This window comes from Colletotrichum destructivum, chromosome 8, assembly GCF_034447905.1.
Source record: "Colletotrichum destructivum chromosome 8, complete sequence".
Classification (NCBI taxonomy): domain Eukaryota; kingdom Fungi; phylum Ascomycota; class Sordariomycetes; order Glomerellales; family Glomerellaceae; genus Colletotrichum; species Colletotrichum destructivum.
The window spans coordinates 1,516,962-1,530,393 of NC_085903.1; the positions used below are offsets into that span (position 1 = coordinate 1,516,962).

Genomic DNA, 13,432 nt, shown 5'->3' on the forward strand with positions numbered 1-13,432 from the left:
TGACTTGATGATGTGGAGGTCACTGCGGCCAAGACCAGCATTGTGCCCAGGGGGTGCGAAGTCAGTGTACTTTGCGTAGATGTTCTCCTGAACACTGCCCGGAAGCATAAAATCGATGAAAGGTAGCATCGACAAAGGTTGTTTGCGCTTATGCGGCGCGCCTAGCGCTCGTGGTTGTAAGCACCTACTGACATGATGGTTTTCGATGAGGTTGAAATCGAAGGATTTTGGCGCTGTGGAGTTGGAAGGGAAGCTCCAACTAGCGCCCGGGCGCACTGGCCGCACCTTGTTCTAAAGACGGTGAGTTATTAAAGTTAGGCGATAAGGAAGATAAGTAGCAGCTCTTCTTTCACAGGTAGGTACAGTAGTGGCGAGAAAGATGTATCTTGGATCCTTGATCTTTAATAGTATACTTTCTCAACAAACCTAACCTTGGTGCTACTTAAATGCCCCCTACATCGTACTCAGCATCCCGTCTGGCTCGACTCCCTGCCCCCTCCCCAAAGTGGGCCAATCATGATTTGGTTACGAAAAGTGACTGTACGGCAATCGACTTGCGGTTTGCATCTCTGATTTAGCTACCAAGCGTACATCAAGGCTGTGGGCGCAGAACTCGGGCGAAAACCAGCTTATCGAACTTTATCAAAAGACTAGGTGTCTGGCAACCGCTCTCGCTCTGCGACAGAAGCTGGAAGAATGCATCTAAGCAGTAGCATCATACCTTACGATGACATCGTGTTTGTGTTCATCCTACGTTTTCCATATTATTCAGCAAGTGGTGGCTGCCATTATTGCACTGGGAAATCGGAGGCAACCTACCCTCTAGGATCAGACATTGGTTCAACAGTGACCAAAGCCAAAGGGGAAAAAAACCTTCCCACCGGCCTCCCCGAGCTTGTCTTCTAGAAGGCCACGATGTATACGATGCCTGACTCAAGACACGTTCGTCCAGTCTCAGAACATGGCGAACGTCAGAAGTTGAGGTGCAGCGTCCATCCGGCGGCTTGGTGCTGAGTCAGCAGCCCCACCAATTGGAGGAAGATGACAGACATCGCATCCCATTTCAAAATTCCACGTCAAAGGAGGCACGAGACCTACCAACGGAAGCCATACTTTTCAATTCAGCCGTCTTTCTCTTCTTTCTCTTCTTCTTTTGCACTGTCGATTTAATTCTCGGTGATATTCATGCTATTTCCTTGAATCGTCGCTTGTTGAATGGCCTAAATCTCCATGACGACCGTCGTCTTCAGTCGCGCATAAATCGAGAGGCACCTGCCGCTGGCAGCCCGCTCATTGATGGGAACCCTGCTCAGTGCCTAGGTTCCAAGCAGATAGCATCACCATGCTATCGCAACTACTTGTCCTGGCTCACCTGTGTCTTCTATGGCCCCTAGCCGTGTCCGCGATCAGCCCTGCCCGCCTCGCGGAACTTCGAAACGCGACCACACAGGTCTTCCACCATGGATGGGACAACTACATGCGCATTGCGTTTCCGGAAGATGAGGTACGTCTTCGCAAGGTGTCACAAGCATATCCGTACCAACCTAACCCTTTCTCACAGCTGCGACCGATCTCTTGCACCCCACTCACGCGCGATCCCGCGAATCCCGGAAACTACGATCTCAATGATGTCCTCGGGAACTACTCCCTTACCCTCATCGACAGCTTATCGACTTTGGCGATACTTGCCGGCACTCCGTCTGATCAAAACACCGCTGTATGGGCCTTGCAGGAATTCCAGCAGAGCGTGACGGCTTTCGTGGAATACTACGGAGACGGCAGACGAGGCCCTTCTGGGAAAGGACGAAGAGCACGAGGGTTTGATCTTGACAGCAAAGTACAGGTCTTCGAGACGGTCATTAGAGGGGTAGGCGGCTTGCTGAGCGCGCACCTGTTCGCCGTCGGAGAATTACCCATACCGGGCTACAACCCAGGCCACGTTTTCAACGAGGACGAGGAGTCGGACCCATTGGAGCTGCATCCGGTATCCTGGCCGAACGGTTTCAAGTATGATGGCCAACTTCTAAGGCTAGCGTTGGATCTCGCGGAGCGACTTCTGCCGGCGTTCTACACAAAGACAGGTCTACCGTACCCGAGGGTCAACTTGCGACACGGCATTCCGTTCTACGTCAACTCCCCGCTCCATAAAGTCTCCCGAGATGACCCAGACTCGCCTCGAGCTACGAACGAGAAAACGGACACGTGCAGCGCCGGCGCAGGAAGTCTCGTTTTGGAGTTCACTGTCCTCAGCCGGCTCACGGGCGATCCAAGATTCGAGCAGTTGGCCAAGCGAGCGTTTTGGGCCGTCTGGAAAGCCAAGAGCGAGATAGGTCTTATTGGAAACGCTATCGACCCTGAAAAAGGCGAATGGGTCAGTTTCGACGCGGGAATAGGTGCTGGCATTGACAGTTTCTTCGAATATGCCCTGAAAAGCCATATCCTGCTGTCTGGCCATGAGCTCCCGAACATCACGATATCAGAGCCACCCACGGACCGACAGTGGCTCGATCCCAACACGCTGCACGATACGCCGTTGACGCCGGAGGAAAACTCCGCAGGGGCGTTTCTGGAGGCCTGGCACCATGCACATGCGGCCATCAAGCGTCATTTATATAATGACGCGCATCACCCATACTATATGACGGGCCACCGTACCCGTGGATACGCTTTCACGAGCTGGATTGACAGCCTCGCCGCATTTTATCCCGGCCTGCTTGCTATGGCCGGCGAAGTTGAGGAGGCCGAAGAAGCCAACTTGCTCTACACAGCGCTCTGGACTCGCTATGGTGCTTTACCCGAACGATGGTCGGTACGCGACCGACAGGTTGATTCCGGCATCGGCTGGTGGCCTGGTCGACCTGAGTTCATCGAGTCGAACTACTACCTGTACCGTGCTACGAATGACCCGTGGTATGTACACGTCGGAGAGATGGTTCTAAGTGACATCAAGAGGTTATGTTACACAAAGTGCGGTTGGTCCGGACTGCAGAACGTCGACACAGGGGAGAAGGCCGACCGCATGCAGAGCTTTTTCTTGGGCGAAACAACCAAGTACCTATACTTGCTTTTCGACCCAGAGCACCCCTTGAACAAGCTTGATGCTGCTTATGTTTTCACAACCGAGGCGCATCCTCTAATTATCCCTCGACGAAGGACGAAGCCGAAGAAAAAGCCGAATTACCGCCAGCAGGCCACGAGCGTCGATGTTTACTATGACGAGAACTTTACAAACACCTGCCCTGCTCCCACAAAACAAGTCCCCTTGACAGGGTCGGTTCTTGCCGCGCGGCGCGACGTCTTTCACGCGGCAAGCTTCGTCAACCTCCACACTATCTCCAATCCGCGGAGTGGTGTAGAGTTCGTCTCTGCAGGCAAAGGAAGCAATGGGTCCATTTCCAGATACAAAGCAAACCATACCTTCTTCCCTTGGACGTTGCCGCGATCTCTCATTCCAGACAACGGCACCTGCGCGGCGTTGCCTTTCAAGCCTACGCTCATCATCGAATTCCCGTCAAGCATCCAACAAGGCAGTGTCGGCAGCGCCTTCAACAACCTTTTCGCAAACACTGCCGCCTTCAAAACACCTGTGGGCGTCAGGATATCTGCTCTGAGCGGGCTGAAAGTCCATTTTGTACAAGAGGACTCCTTCGACTCTGCCTATGATCATACCTGGCGGGTTACGCAGGTTAACCACATGCCTCTAGGACGAGACGAACCAGTCCACATCGACGCAGATCTTCTGAAGGGCATCACCGACCCTCTCTTTAACCGCGTTCGGTACAACGGATTCGTTGAGCTCGTCATGATGCACGGAGAACCGGAGGAGCGTAACGCCAGCGCTCCCGTGCCAGCTGAGGGATTAGAAGTTGACATTGGCGATCTCGACGACCAGGTTCAGCTCACCGAAGAGGCCAGATCTGAACTTGCGGAAGACCAAGCTGCGGGCAAGAGCATGAACACTGCCTACAGGTCTATGCTGAAGTCCATGATCCGCGCTGTCACATCGGTCTTCGACCCCACCAATACGCCGGCGCCTCATCCCGCAGGGGATCAGGCAGAGTTCCATGTCGAGAGTTACATGGGTGCCTTGGCCGTGGGCAAGGGAGCGGTTCCGCTCCCCGATATCCCCGACGCGTCCATTCCCGCCGACGACACCCCGCCGAGCCTTCCGTGGCAGACAGTGTACCGCGCCGGTCTTGGCTGCGACGGCCGCCTGCCGGATGAGGCGCCGCGTCATCACCAAGTCATCGTCATGCGCCGGGGGGGCTGCTCATTCAGCGAGAAGATGGCTAATATCCCCTCCTACACCCCATCGGCACGCTCCCTGCAGCTCGTCATCATCGTCGACGAGGATGAGCTAGAGACCAACTATGTCTTAAGCGCCCCAGACTTGTGGGAGTACGACATGATCAAACCTCATCTCGATGTCGAGCAAATCACCCCGGCGGGACTGCGGCGGCCGCATCCCATTGCCATGGTGATGATTCGCGGTGGTGGACCTGAGGCTTACGAGAAGTTTGGAAACGCTCTGGGGGTGGGCGTCCGCAGGAAGTACTTTATCGAGACGCAAGGACGGAGGGTGGACAACATCATAGTTCTATGAGAGGAGCCGGAAGTGTGCCGTGCGCCAGGATGCAGTTATTTCTCATTAAGGGTTCATGGAGTTTTCTAGGGGCATAGCGTAACAGTGTATATATGGGGTCTGGAATCGGGGTGCATGATAGATACCACTTGTGGAGGAGTTTCTGAGCCGCATCTCGCCTTGAATATAGAATTGCAATCTCATCTCAAGGTCCTCGTGGCGACTGCTTCGTTGCCGATTCATCCAGTGCCAGGTGAATTATGTGGTAGTGTGACTTGCATATTCAGGCGCTGGTGTGAAGCGAAAATATCCTCTCCTCTGGCCTTAATCAGTGTAAGAGAGAAATGTTAATCTACCTAGACCAAACCAGACCACAACACTACCCGTGGACGCTGTGGCCCCGGAAGAGATGTCCAAGAGACAGAGGGGTGCTTCTGTGTCACTTCAAGAGGTACCGAGTCGAGCAACTCATTCCAGGTCACATTTTGTGGGTCCTAAATGTCATCTTATGTATGAAGTTCTGCTTTGGTAATGTGAATCTCTCCCCTGAACTAAACTCCAGCACAGTGGCAACTTTGGCTGGTGGCGGAAAGCCATTCCTCAGTCCGGCTACATCGCCGACCTACTATTTTGTTCACAGTTCGCTCGCTCTCAGTCCATCCTCCAACGCCACGCCGCCCTAACGCCAGCCTCTTTTTCCAACAACTTCGCCTCTAATACCAGAGCGGCTGCTTCACTGCCTGGAGCAAGCAGGTCATAAACCCCGTCACGGCGTATTCCACCAGACGGCGAAGGGGGACCTCCAGCTGCTTCAAAGTCGGGTGGTCCGTTTCGTTCGTCGCAACACAACCGAAACCCGGCAATCTCGAGGAACCAAGCCAAGACGTGGGAAGCCATGGAGTCTCCATTCTTTGGCCAAGAACCGGAGCCAAAGGCCGCAAGCTTCCAGGGGCGCCTGCAGCTTCAGGAGTACATGTTCAGCCCGACGGCGCCCCCACCGCCCGGCGGGGGCTCACCTTTGCTGCCCGCGAAACCAAGCCACCGACCCCCATCCTCCCCCGCGCCGCTCCGCCGCAGTTCCCGTAGGTCAACCCCACTCGGCCCCGTCCCGTCCCCGAACCACGTCACCAGACATCGCACCGCCGCCGGCAGCAATTGCGCCAGGCACGCGCGGGTGTCGACGCCGGAACCCCTGGCGTCCTCGTCCACGTCGGCCCCCAGTATACTCACGCCGAAACCCGAACCCCTGGATTGGGACTCCGACGGCCTCGCCCTCGTCCCATATTCAAGTACCGTGACACCGGCCGCCCAAACGCCCGGGGCGAGGCCGAAACGCAAGCGCAAAGCAACAGGCTACGCCCCGCCGTCGACCTACGCCCACCTCCCGCCGCTGACGGACATCCTCGCCCCCGGACTCCTGGTCCTCTTCGTGGGGCTGAACCCGGGCCTGCGCACCGCCGCCCTCGGGCACGCCTACGCGCACCCCTCCAACCTCTTCTGGAAGCTCCTCCACTCCTCGGGCATCACGCCGCGCCTGTGCTCGCCCACCGAGGACCGCGAACTGCCGCGCCTCTACGGCCTGGGTAACACTAACATCGTCTCCCGCCCGAGCCGCAATGGCGCCGAGCTGTCCAAGGCGGAGATGGACGAGGGCGTCGACGTGTTAGAGGACAAGATCAGAGGCTGCCGCCCCGAGGTGGTCTGCGTCGTTGGCAAGGGGATCTGGGAGAGCATCTGGCGCGTCAGGCACGGGAGGGGGATCCGGAAGGAGGAGTTTCGGTACGGTTGGCAAGACGAGGGGGAGAGCATGGGCGTTGTCGTCAAGCGGGAGGAGGAAGGTGGCGGTGAGGCGCCAAACGATGCATGGGCTGGAGCGAGGGTGTTTGTTGCTACGAGCACGAGCGGGCTGGCTGCTACGCTTCGTCCGGCAGAAAAGGAGAGAATTTGGAGAGAGTTGGGAGAGTGGTGTGAGATGAGACGGGCTCAGAAGAGCACAAGGGGTGGGTGAAGACTATTTACAATGCATGAACCGACTGCTAAACTGTGGGACCATGTGATTTGATTCACCGCTTGGCGCAAATGAACGACTATATAACGTAGATGTACGTTACTTAATCAACATACAGCTGCACCACGAGGTTTCTTGCTCATGTTTGCAAACTTAATGTTTCCTGAATTATAGTTGAAGAGTCGTTTTTTACTCATTAAGACCCATCGAGCTTCAGTTGGGTATCACGCTCAACTCCAAAAACTCTAAAAAAGTCATACAGCCGACCCATTTGTGCGATATTCCGTCATAATGTACACCACCCATGATCGCCAGCTTTTACCATCAGCATCACTAGGCAACGAATACCGTCGCCAGAACAACCGCCGCGACGGGCCAGAAACCAAGAGCCTCCACGGCGTTCCTGAAGGCGGCGGAACCAACCTCCTCGTCACCGCCAGCAGCAGTCGTGCCGTAGGGCAGAGTACCGTTGATAAGAATGGTCTCTGTGCCGTTGACCAAGCCGATGTTGACGACAGACTTGTTCAGGCCATCGTAGCTTCCGTTGCCGAGGAGCGAGTTCATGTAATCGGTAGCGTTGTTTTCCTCGCAGCCACAAGGCAAATCGTCGGCACAGCCGCAGAGGACTGCCTTCGTCTGGTTCTCGCGCGCCGTCTGGTTGTAGTAGCGGTAAGGATGGCTGTAGGGGTACATGTGTGCGCCAGCAAGCCAGAGACCGGGCCAGAAGGCCAGGGCAGCACCGCCAACAAGGAAGAACGGTACCATGCTGCCTCTCGATGCACCGGCCCGATAAGGAACCGTCGCACCACCACCGTAGTATCTGCCGCCGCCGTAGGCAGGAGCCGGTCCGCTACCCGTCCTCGTCGCTCCACCAGCGTTGTCGCGAGAGCCGCCTCTCGATGTACTTGATGCACCGTTAGTTTGCCTGTTGCCTAAAGAGCCGGAATGGGGGTGTCCAGAAGACCCGTACCTGGAGCCACCGCCGGAGCCACCACTTCGAGAACCTCCAGAACTTGAACCTGAACCTGAACCACCTTGAGATGAGCTTGAGCCCGAGCCAGAGCCGGAGCTGGAGCCGCCTGAACGGGAACCACCAGAAGAACCGCCAGTGCGACTACCACCTCCCGAGCGGGACCCACCTGATGACCCTCCTCCGCGACCGCCGCCGCCTCCACCGCCACCCTTGCGCTTCCATAGCTTCTCGTCTTGCTTGGAGTTGTCACGCTCTGCTTTGGGGGCGAGGACAGCGACGTTTGATCCGTGGACACCGGAGTCGATGGCTGCAGCCCAGGCGGGCGCGAATAGCGTCAGCGCGACGACTGCAATGTCCAGTCTCATCTCGCTTGTTTGTTCGATTGTTCGATAACGTATGTAAAGGATCCTCGGCTATTGGTTTCCAACCAATACGGGTGTGTGATGATGAGGAATCCTCGTATAACTTCAGATACGGAGGGACAAGAGTTGATTTTAGGGAAGTGGATAAGGTACGTAAAATTTCCGATGGTAAGAAAAGTGCAGAAAATTAGGGTCGCGATGCGTTGGCGGAGCGGGAACGAGGGTGATTTTGTCTCTTTCCCGTTTCAAAGAAAGGTCGGGCGTGTCAGGTGCCAAGAGATGCGCCGTGCTGTGTGTGCCTGCCCGCCCACCAAACAGGGATGGTTTCTTCGGACTGACGAGGGACCCCGTAAGTCGATGTGTAATCGACTGAATGGTTGCCACCGACTAAGTCAGATTATGACGGATGACCGGGAAAACTGCCAGGCCCGTTGACGTGTGAGTGCAGCGTTGACGGTCGCTCTCGTGCTTGTGTTCCCGCCCTTGGCTCAATGTCTTGGCTCTGTAAGGGGGTTTACGATTGGATGAATGCGCAATGAAGTCACCCAGTCGAGGGGGGAAGGGGTCTATGGGTATGGTGGTGCTGCGACCTTGTCCGGAACGTATTGAGGTGCTGGTTTTTTGTAAGGCCGACGGATAGAGAATGACCAAGTCGATGATGATGATGCAAGCAAGGGGGCCCTGGTCTGTTTCCTTAGAGGTGATAGGTGTGAACTCCGCGAGATGATGTTCTCGAAGGCGGAAAGAAGGATGACGGAGGGGACGACGCGTTGGAATTAAATATCCAGCTTGTCTCCAGTTTCGAACGACATGGCCCAAAGGTCATCAAGAGAAGGAGCAAAGGTAGCCCCATAGGCTCAGGCGGCAGCCTCCATCGAGACCGTGTTCATCGAAAAGCTTGCAACCCACAAGGGGCCAAGGATGGCTGCGCCTTACTGTTCTCAATGGGGGGCGTAAATGGAATCCGCAGTCATGCACGAGGATTCACGTCGGTCCGTTTGTGGCGGTCAACCAGCAATCCCGTGGGGAAGCCGTGCAACCCATTTAGACCGTTTGCGGGTAGGCGTGACCGACCTCCGCAACGATGTGGAAAGCAGCGGCAAAATCTACATGTGGGCGACGAGCACTTCAGCCGGTGCGCCTTTCCCAGAGATGACGGCGACTGCTAGATTGGTAAGAATAACAGGGAGGTTGAGCGGCACCTGTTAGGCACCATCGGGCGACGCCCACCTAGAGCCTAGCCTGAGTAGAGGTAGGGAATCACCTGTCTGTTAAGTGACTTTGGCAGGCGGCACCGTAGGCTTGCAAGGTACCTTTGGGACACAGCCACGGCAGAGCTGGGAAGCAGGTCTCTGCCTAATGGAGGCCCAGGGATTGTGAAGTCTACATCTCCTCGCTTATTCAAGCTTAATCGGTGGCCAAAACGCGGTGGACGGATAGGCTTCTGAGGCGGTGCAGCTCTGTACAGCCTATCACAACGCGATTGTACCAATGGAAGTCAATGTTGAAGTGGTCAGACAATGATCGTATCTCCACATACTCCTCCGTGTCTGGCTCATCATTTGCTGACACACCAGTCAAAGCCCTTTGAGTTCTCCCTCGCCCGACCATCGACTGCTCGTCTGTGCAGCCTATCCCACGAGGGACGAGAGCCCTGTTGTCTCGTGGGAATATCGACAAACTCATGCGGCCGGCTCCATCGCCCAGATTGATTCTGCAGCCACCAACCGACCTTTGGTCCCCTGGATGCCTTGCGAGCTGCCTTGCGCCACTTTTCAAACTGTTTCCTCAGTGATCGGGCGACCGCCGAGACATTTCTGGCGACCCTTCAAACCGAAACACTCACCAACTCATCCAGCATCTGATCAAATCCTATCACCAACCCCGCTCTTTCGTCTCAATCAACTACCTACATATTGCAAACATCCCCCTTTCCTTTTCCAGGCATGGCCAGCCCCAACGATAATAGCCTACTGGACCGCCTGAGCGCGCTGAAGGGCGGGATAGGTTCCGGAGTGTCATTCAACCGATCATCAAAGTAAATAATACCAAAAAGATAAACACTTTCTCGGTGACTTCGGGAACCACGGCTAGAACACAAACGCTAAGGTTTCTCAAAGTGCACTGAAGGTCTCACTCACGGGCATCGAGCCAGCAAAGCCGGCCTCGAAAGAAGATGCACTGGCAGCTAGACTGCGGTCTCTGAGGAATACTCCAGAGCGCGAGGAGTCTCGTCTTACTGCGCAGCCACAGGCCGCAAAGGTCACCGCAAACTCTCATCTCGGTCACCAAAAGACCTACCTCACCCGCGGAGAACCCGCAAGCTTGCCATCCACGTCTCGAGACTCCGCCCGGCTGCCTCGCACAGAGCCTGCGACGGTTGCACCGCCCCAGACATCCTCCAGATCGCCCGCGCCGTCGCCCGCGCCGGCCCTGCCAGCCGTCCACGCGGAATCGGAGGACGATGTTGATCCCCTTCTGCGGACGGACGATAAGACACTTGAAGATCTTCTTAGCGACGAAGATGTCCTTGATGTGTCTGCTCCGCAAAGCCGATGGCGTTTCGACCCCAAGTCTGAGTCCGCCAAGGTGAATTCCCTTCTGGAAGAGCTCTCCAAGACTTCTGTGGATCAGCGGGCCCTGTCTCGGAAGGGTTCTGCTGGCGAGTGCGAAGGGGCGCGTGATGCCCATAGTGACGATGAATCCGACGGCGAAGTGATGAGCCGTGAGGTGGAGAATCTACTCTCCCAGGCTCTTGATGATGCGAAGTTGAATTCCCGATCCGAGAAAATGCCTGGCCCGCCTAGCCCAGGCAGAAGTCAATCTGCTCCCGGTCATGAGAACCACAGGTTCTCACAGGACGACAATGAGGGTGACGGCGACGGTGATTTGGGGCTCTCTCTCCCGTCTGTGCCCTCGACCTTCGCGGCGCCAAAGGCAGACGACGACGGCCCAGGCGGCCTCTCTCTTCCCTCTGTACCCTTGGGCGCGCCAAAACACGACGCCGAATCTGATTTCGACAACGACATCACCGCACGTATGGCTGCCCTGGGCGGTCTGGGTTCATCGTCCGATGCCATGGGGTTGCCCTCGGCCCCTACGTTCCAGCCTACTGATCGCGCGGCGAAGCGGCTGACCTCCAAGACGGGATACACCGACGAGGACGCCGAGACGTGGTGTACGGTGTGTCTGGAGGATGCCACGCTGCAGTGCCTGGGCTGCGAGGATGTGTACTGCGCGAGATGCTGGCACGAGATGCATGTCGGCCCCGCCGCAGCCTTCGACGATCGAACGCACAAGGCAGTCAGGTTCGTCAAGCCCAAAAAGGACAACCAGAGGAGAGTTATGCTGGGGACTTCATGAAGGAGACGAGACGAAATAAAATATTAAAGCATTCTGTGTCGTTTACAAGTATTACAAACCCGGGCCCTCCCGTCGCCGTGTGCCATGACAAAATAGTGATCAAATACAAGTCCCACGCTTCCTTCCTTAGACCATTTCCTTACATGCGATTATGCTTGTTTTCTAACCTGTGTTTTCGCCGGCGTTTCCTTCCGACCTCCAGTGGCCTAGTGCTGAAAACTAGACATCAGACGAGCCGGCTCCGGTGTTGCCCTCCTGCGTACCGTAGGTACTCTTGGACTTCGTGCGGCCAGTGATGTCCTGCCACGTCGCGCCGAATCTCCGTCCGGTGCTGGCGAGCAGACCCTCCTCCTCGTCCTCTTCAGCATCCTCGTCGAGCTCGGAGACGTTGAGCTTGGGCGCCCGGAACAGTCCAGTCACGAAGACGACGAGGAAGATGCCGAGGAATGCGAACTGGGCCCAGAAGTCCAGAGCGCCAAAGAAGGGCCAGGTGATGGCAATGCGGTTGAGGAACTCGGTCATAATTGAGGGTGTGCAGACCTTCAGAGCCTCGGGGTCCAGCGCCTCGGAACATTGGACCAGATATTCAGGCCTGCCCTTACAGTTGGGCGTCTCGCCAGCGTTGTGAGTAGGGGCCGTACAGAATGTCTGCGTACCGAATATCGAGTATTGGGGAGCCACCATGTTCGCGATAGCATAGTTGATGGCCAGAATGATAAGAGCCAGCATGACCGTTGCGACCAGCAGGGCTTGAGGCGCTGTACGTCCTTTGCGGATCTGGAAGATGCGAACCCAGAGAAACCGGATGCCGACGGTGGCAATGCCCGAGATCGAGCTGCTGAAAAAGAACAAGACAAGAAGAGCCATAAGAATGTAGTCAACCGGGAACGCTTTGGCTGATTGCGTGAAGACCCAGTTGATGGGCTGGAAAATGTTGACGTGACCCAGAATGTAACCACACCTCCCCTTACAGAACGAGTTTTTCGCCTTGTCGATTCCAGTAATCAACATCGAGACCCATATCAGAACTGAGAGCAAGAGAAGCAGGACACCACCGAGAAGCTTGACAGGCCGGAAGATGGCGCAGATCTTGAGCCAAACTTTGTAGATAATGCTCCGACCTTCTCCGGAGGCTTCGGCCGCCAGTCTCTCTCGGCGCGTCAACGTCCTCTCTTCGCGCACGAGGGCCTCGAGCTCCCGTCTGTCCTTGGACGACATGCCCTCGGGACGACCGGCATTGCGCATTTCCAACTGGCGTTGGCGTTCTCGGTTCTGCTCCAATGCCGATGCGGTGCTTTCCGTGAGCTGGGGTGCGGAAATCGAAGGCGCGGACTTGATGAAGGCCATGGGAAGCAGCGCCAGCCCAGCCGCTGTGTAGATGACGTAAAGAAGAACCCCGAGGGTAACGAGCAGACCTAATGCGAAGGAGAGCGCCTTCTGTCCATTGTTCTGAACAAGAACGCGCTTGAAGTAGTCCAAATCCCAGTTGGCGCCGTTGTGATCCCCAGCAGCGGGTACAAAGAAGCCGACTAAGAAGAGGATCACGACCAGGATGACGAACACCAAGGTGTATTTCAGCGCGCTGATGAGACGGCTGGAGAATGATCGACCCTCCTCAACTTCGATCTCATCGTATTCCTCGTGCCAGAAGTAGGCGAATGGGATGATCAAAAGACACAGCAGAGCGTCGAAGCTGTACAGGGAGTAATAAACGATGCGCAAAGTGTGCAGGATGTCGTGGACTCGCTCCTCCGTGGCCCAGTCCTTCTTCACGCCAAGCGATGCGTGTGTGGTTGAGGAAATAAGGGCGATATCAACAGGGAGAAGAAGAACTGTCGCCAGAAGTGATGTGAGACTGATGATGGCGACAATACTGATTATAGCGGATCGCTCGCGGGGTGTTTGCCAGGTGAAGGTGGTGATGATGGCGGCCAGGAGGCAGAGAACGATAGCTACAGCGTACGCCACCCAGATAAGGCTGGTCTGGAGGAGGCCTGCGTTAGCCATGATGAGTTGCGGGTTTGCGGTGTTTGTGCAGTAAATCGCAATCCTTTGGCCGGACTCTGCTTCTGTTGTTGTTTTTCGAAGGATTAGACATGGATGGGATCTCTAGCAGTCGTCATTGTTTCACAGCTTGAATGCTC

General features: G+C 55.9%; 5 protein-coding genes across 5 annotated transcripts; 3 read left to right on the plus strand and 2 right to left on the minus strand.

Moving 5' to 3' along the window:
• Nucleotides 1–1,086: 1,086 nt before the first annotated feature.
• On the plus strand, nucleotides 1,087–4,787 carry CDEST_12305 (Putative glycoside hydrolase family 47, six-hairpin glycosidase-like superfamily). The gene is made up of 2 exons (XM_062928461.1): nucleotides 1,087–1,504; nucleotides 1,562–4,787. The coding sequence occupies exons 1-2, from the start codon at nucleotides 1,343–1,345 to the stop codon at nucleotides 4,601–4,603; spliced, it is 3,204 nt and encodes a 1,067-aa protein (XP_062784512.1). The 5' UTR covers nucleotides 1,087–1,342; the 3' UTR covers nucleotides 4,604–4,787.
• Nucleotides 4,788–5,090: 303 nt separating this feature from the next.
• On the plus strand, nucleotides 5,091–6,597 carry CDEST_12306 (Putative uracil-DNA glycosylase, uracil DNA glycosylase family 2). Its single transcript, XM_062928462.1, has one exon. It carries the CDS (start codon nucleotides 5,478–5,480, stop codon nucleotides 6,588–6,590), a length of 1,113 nt encoding a protein of 370 aa, XP_062784513.1. The 5' UTR covers nucleotides 5,091–5,477; the 3' UTR covers nucleotides 6,591–6,597.
• A 326-nt stretch (nucleotides 6,598–6,923) lies between these two features.
• On the minus strand, nucleotides 6,924–7,928 carry CDEST_12307 (uncharacterized protein; the record flags this gene model as incomplete). The annotated part of the gene is made up of 2 exons (XM_062928463.1): nucleotides 6,924–7,494; nucleotides 7,561–7,928. The coding sequence occupies 2 exons, from the start codon at nucleotides 7,926–7,928 to the stop codon at nucleotides 6,924–6,926; spliced, it is 939 nt and encodes a 312-aa protein (XP_062784514.1).
• Nucleotides 7,929–9,561: 1,633 nt separating this feature from the next.
• CDEST_12308 (Putative ANCHR, B-box-type 1 zinc finger domain-containing protein) lies at nucleotides 9,562–11,502 on the plus strand. Its single transcript, XM_062928464.1, has 2 exons — nucleotides 9,562–9,963; nucleotides 10,046–11,502. The coding sequence occupies exons 1-2, from the start codon at nucleotides 9,872–9,874 to the stop codon at nucleotides 11,286–11,288; spliced, it is 1,335 nt and encodes a 444-aa protein (XP_062784515.1). The 5' UTR covers nucleotides 9,562–9,871; the 3' UTR covers nucleotides 11,289–11,502.
• Nucleotide 11,503: 1 nt separating this feature from the next.
• On the minus strand, nucleotides 11,504–13,415 carry CDEST_12309 (Putative LMBR1-like membrane protein). Its single transcript, XM_062928465.1, has one exon. It carries the CDS (start codon nucleotides 13,293–13,295, stop codon nucleotides 11,508–11,510), a length of 1,788 nt encoding a protein of 595 aa, XP_062784516.1. The 5' UTR covers nucleotides 13,296–13,415; the 3' UTR covers nucleotides 11,504–11,507.
• Nucleotides 13,416–13,432: the final 17 nt, after the last annotated feature.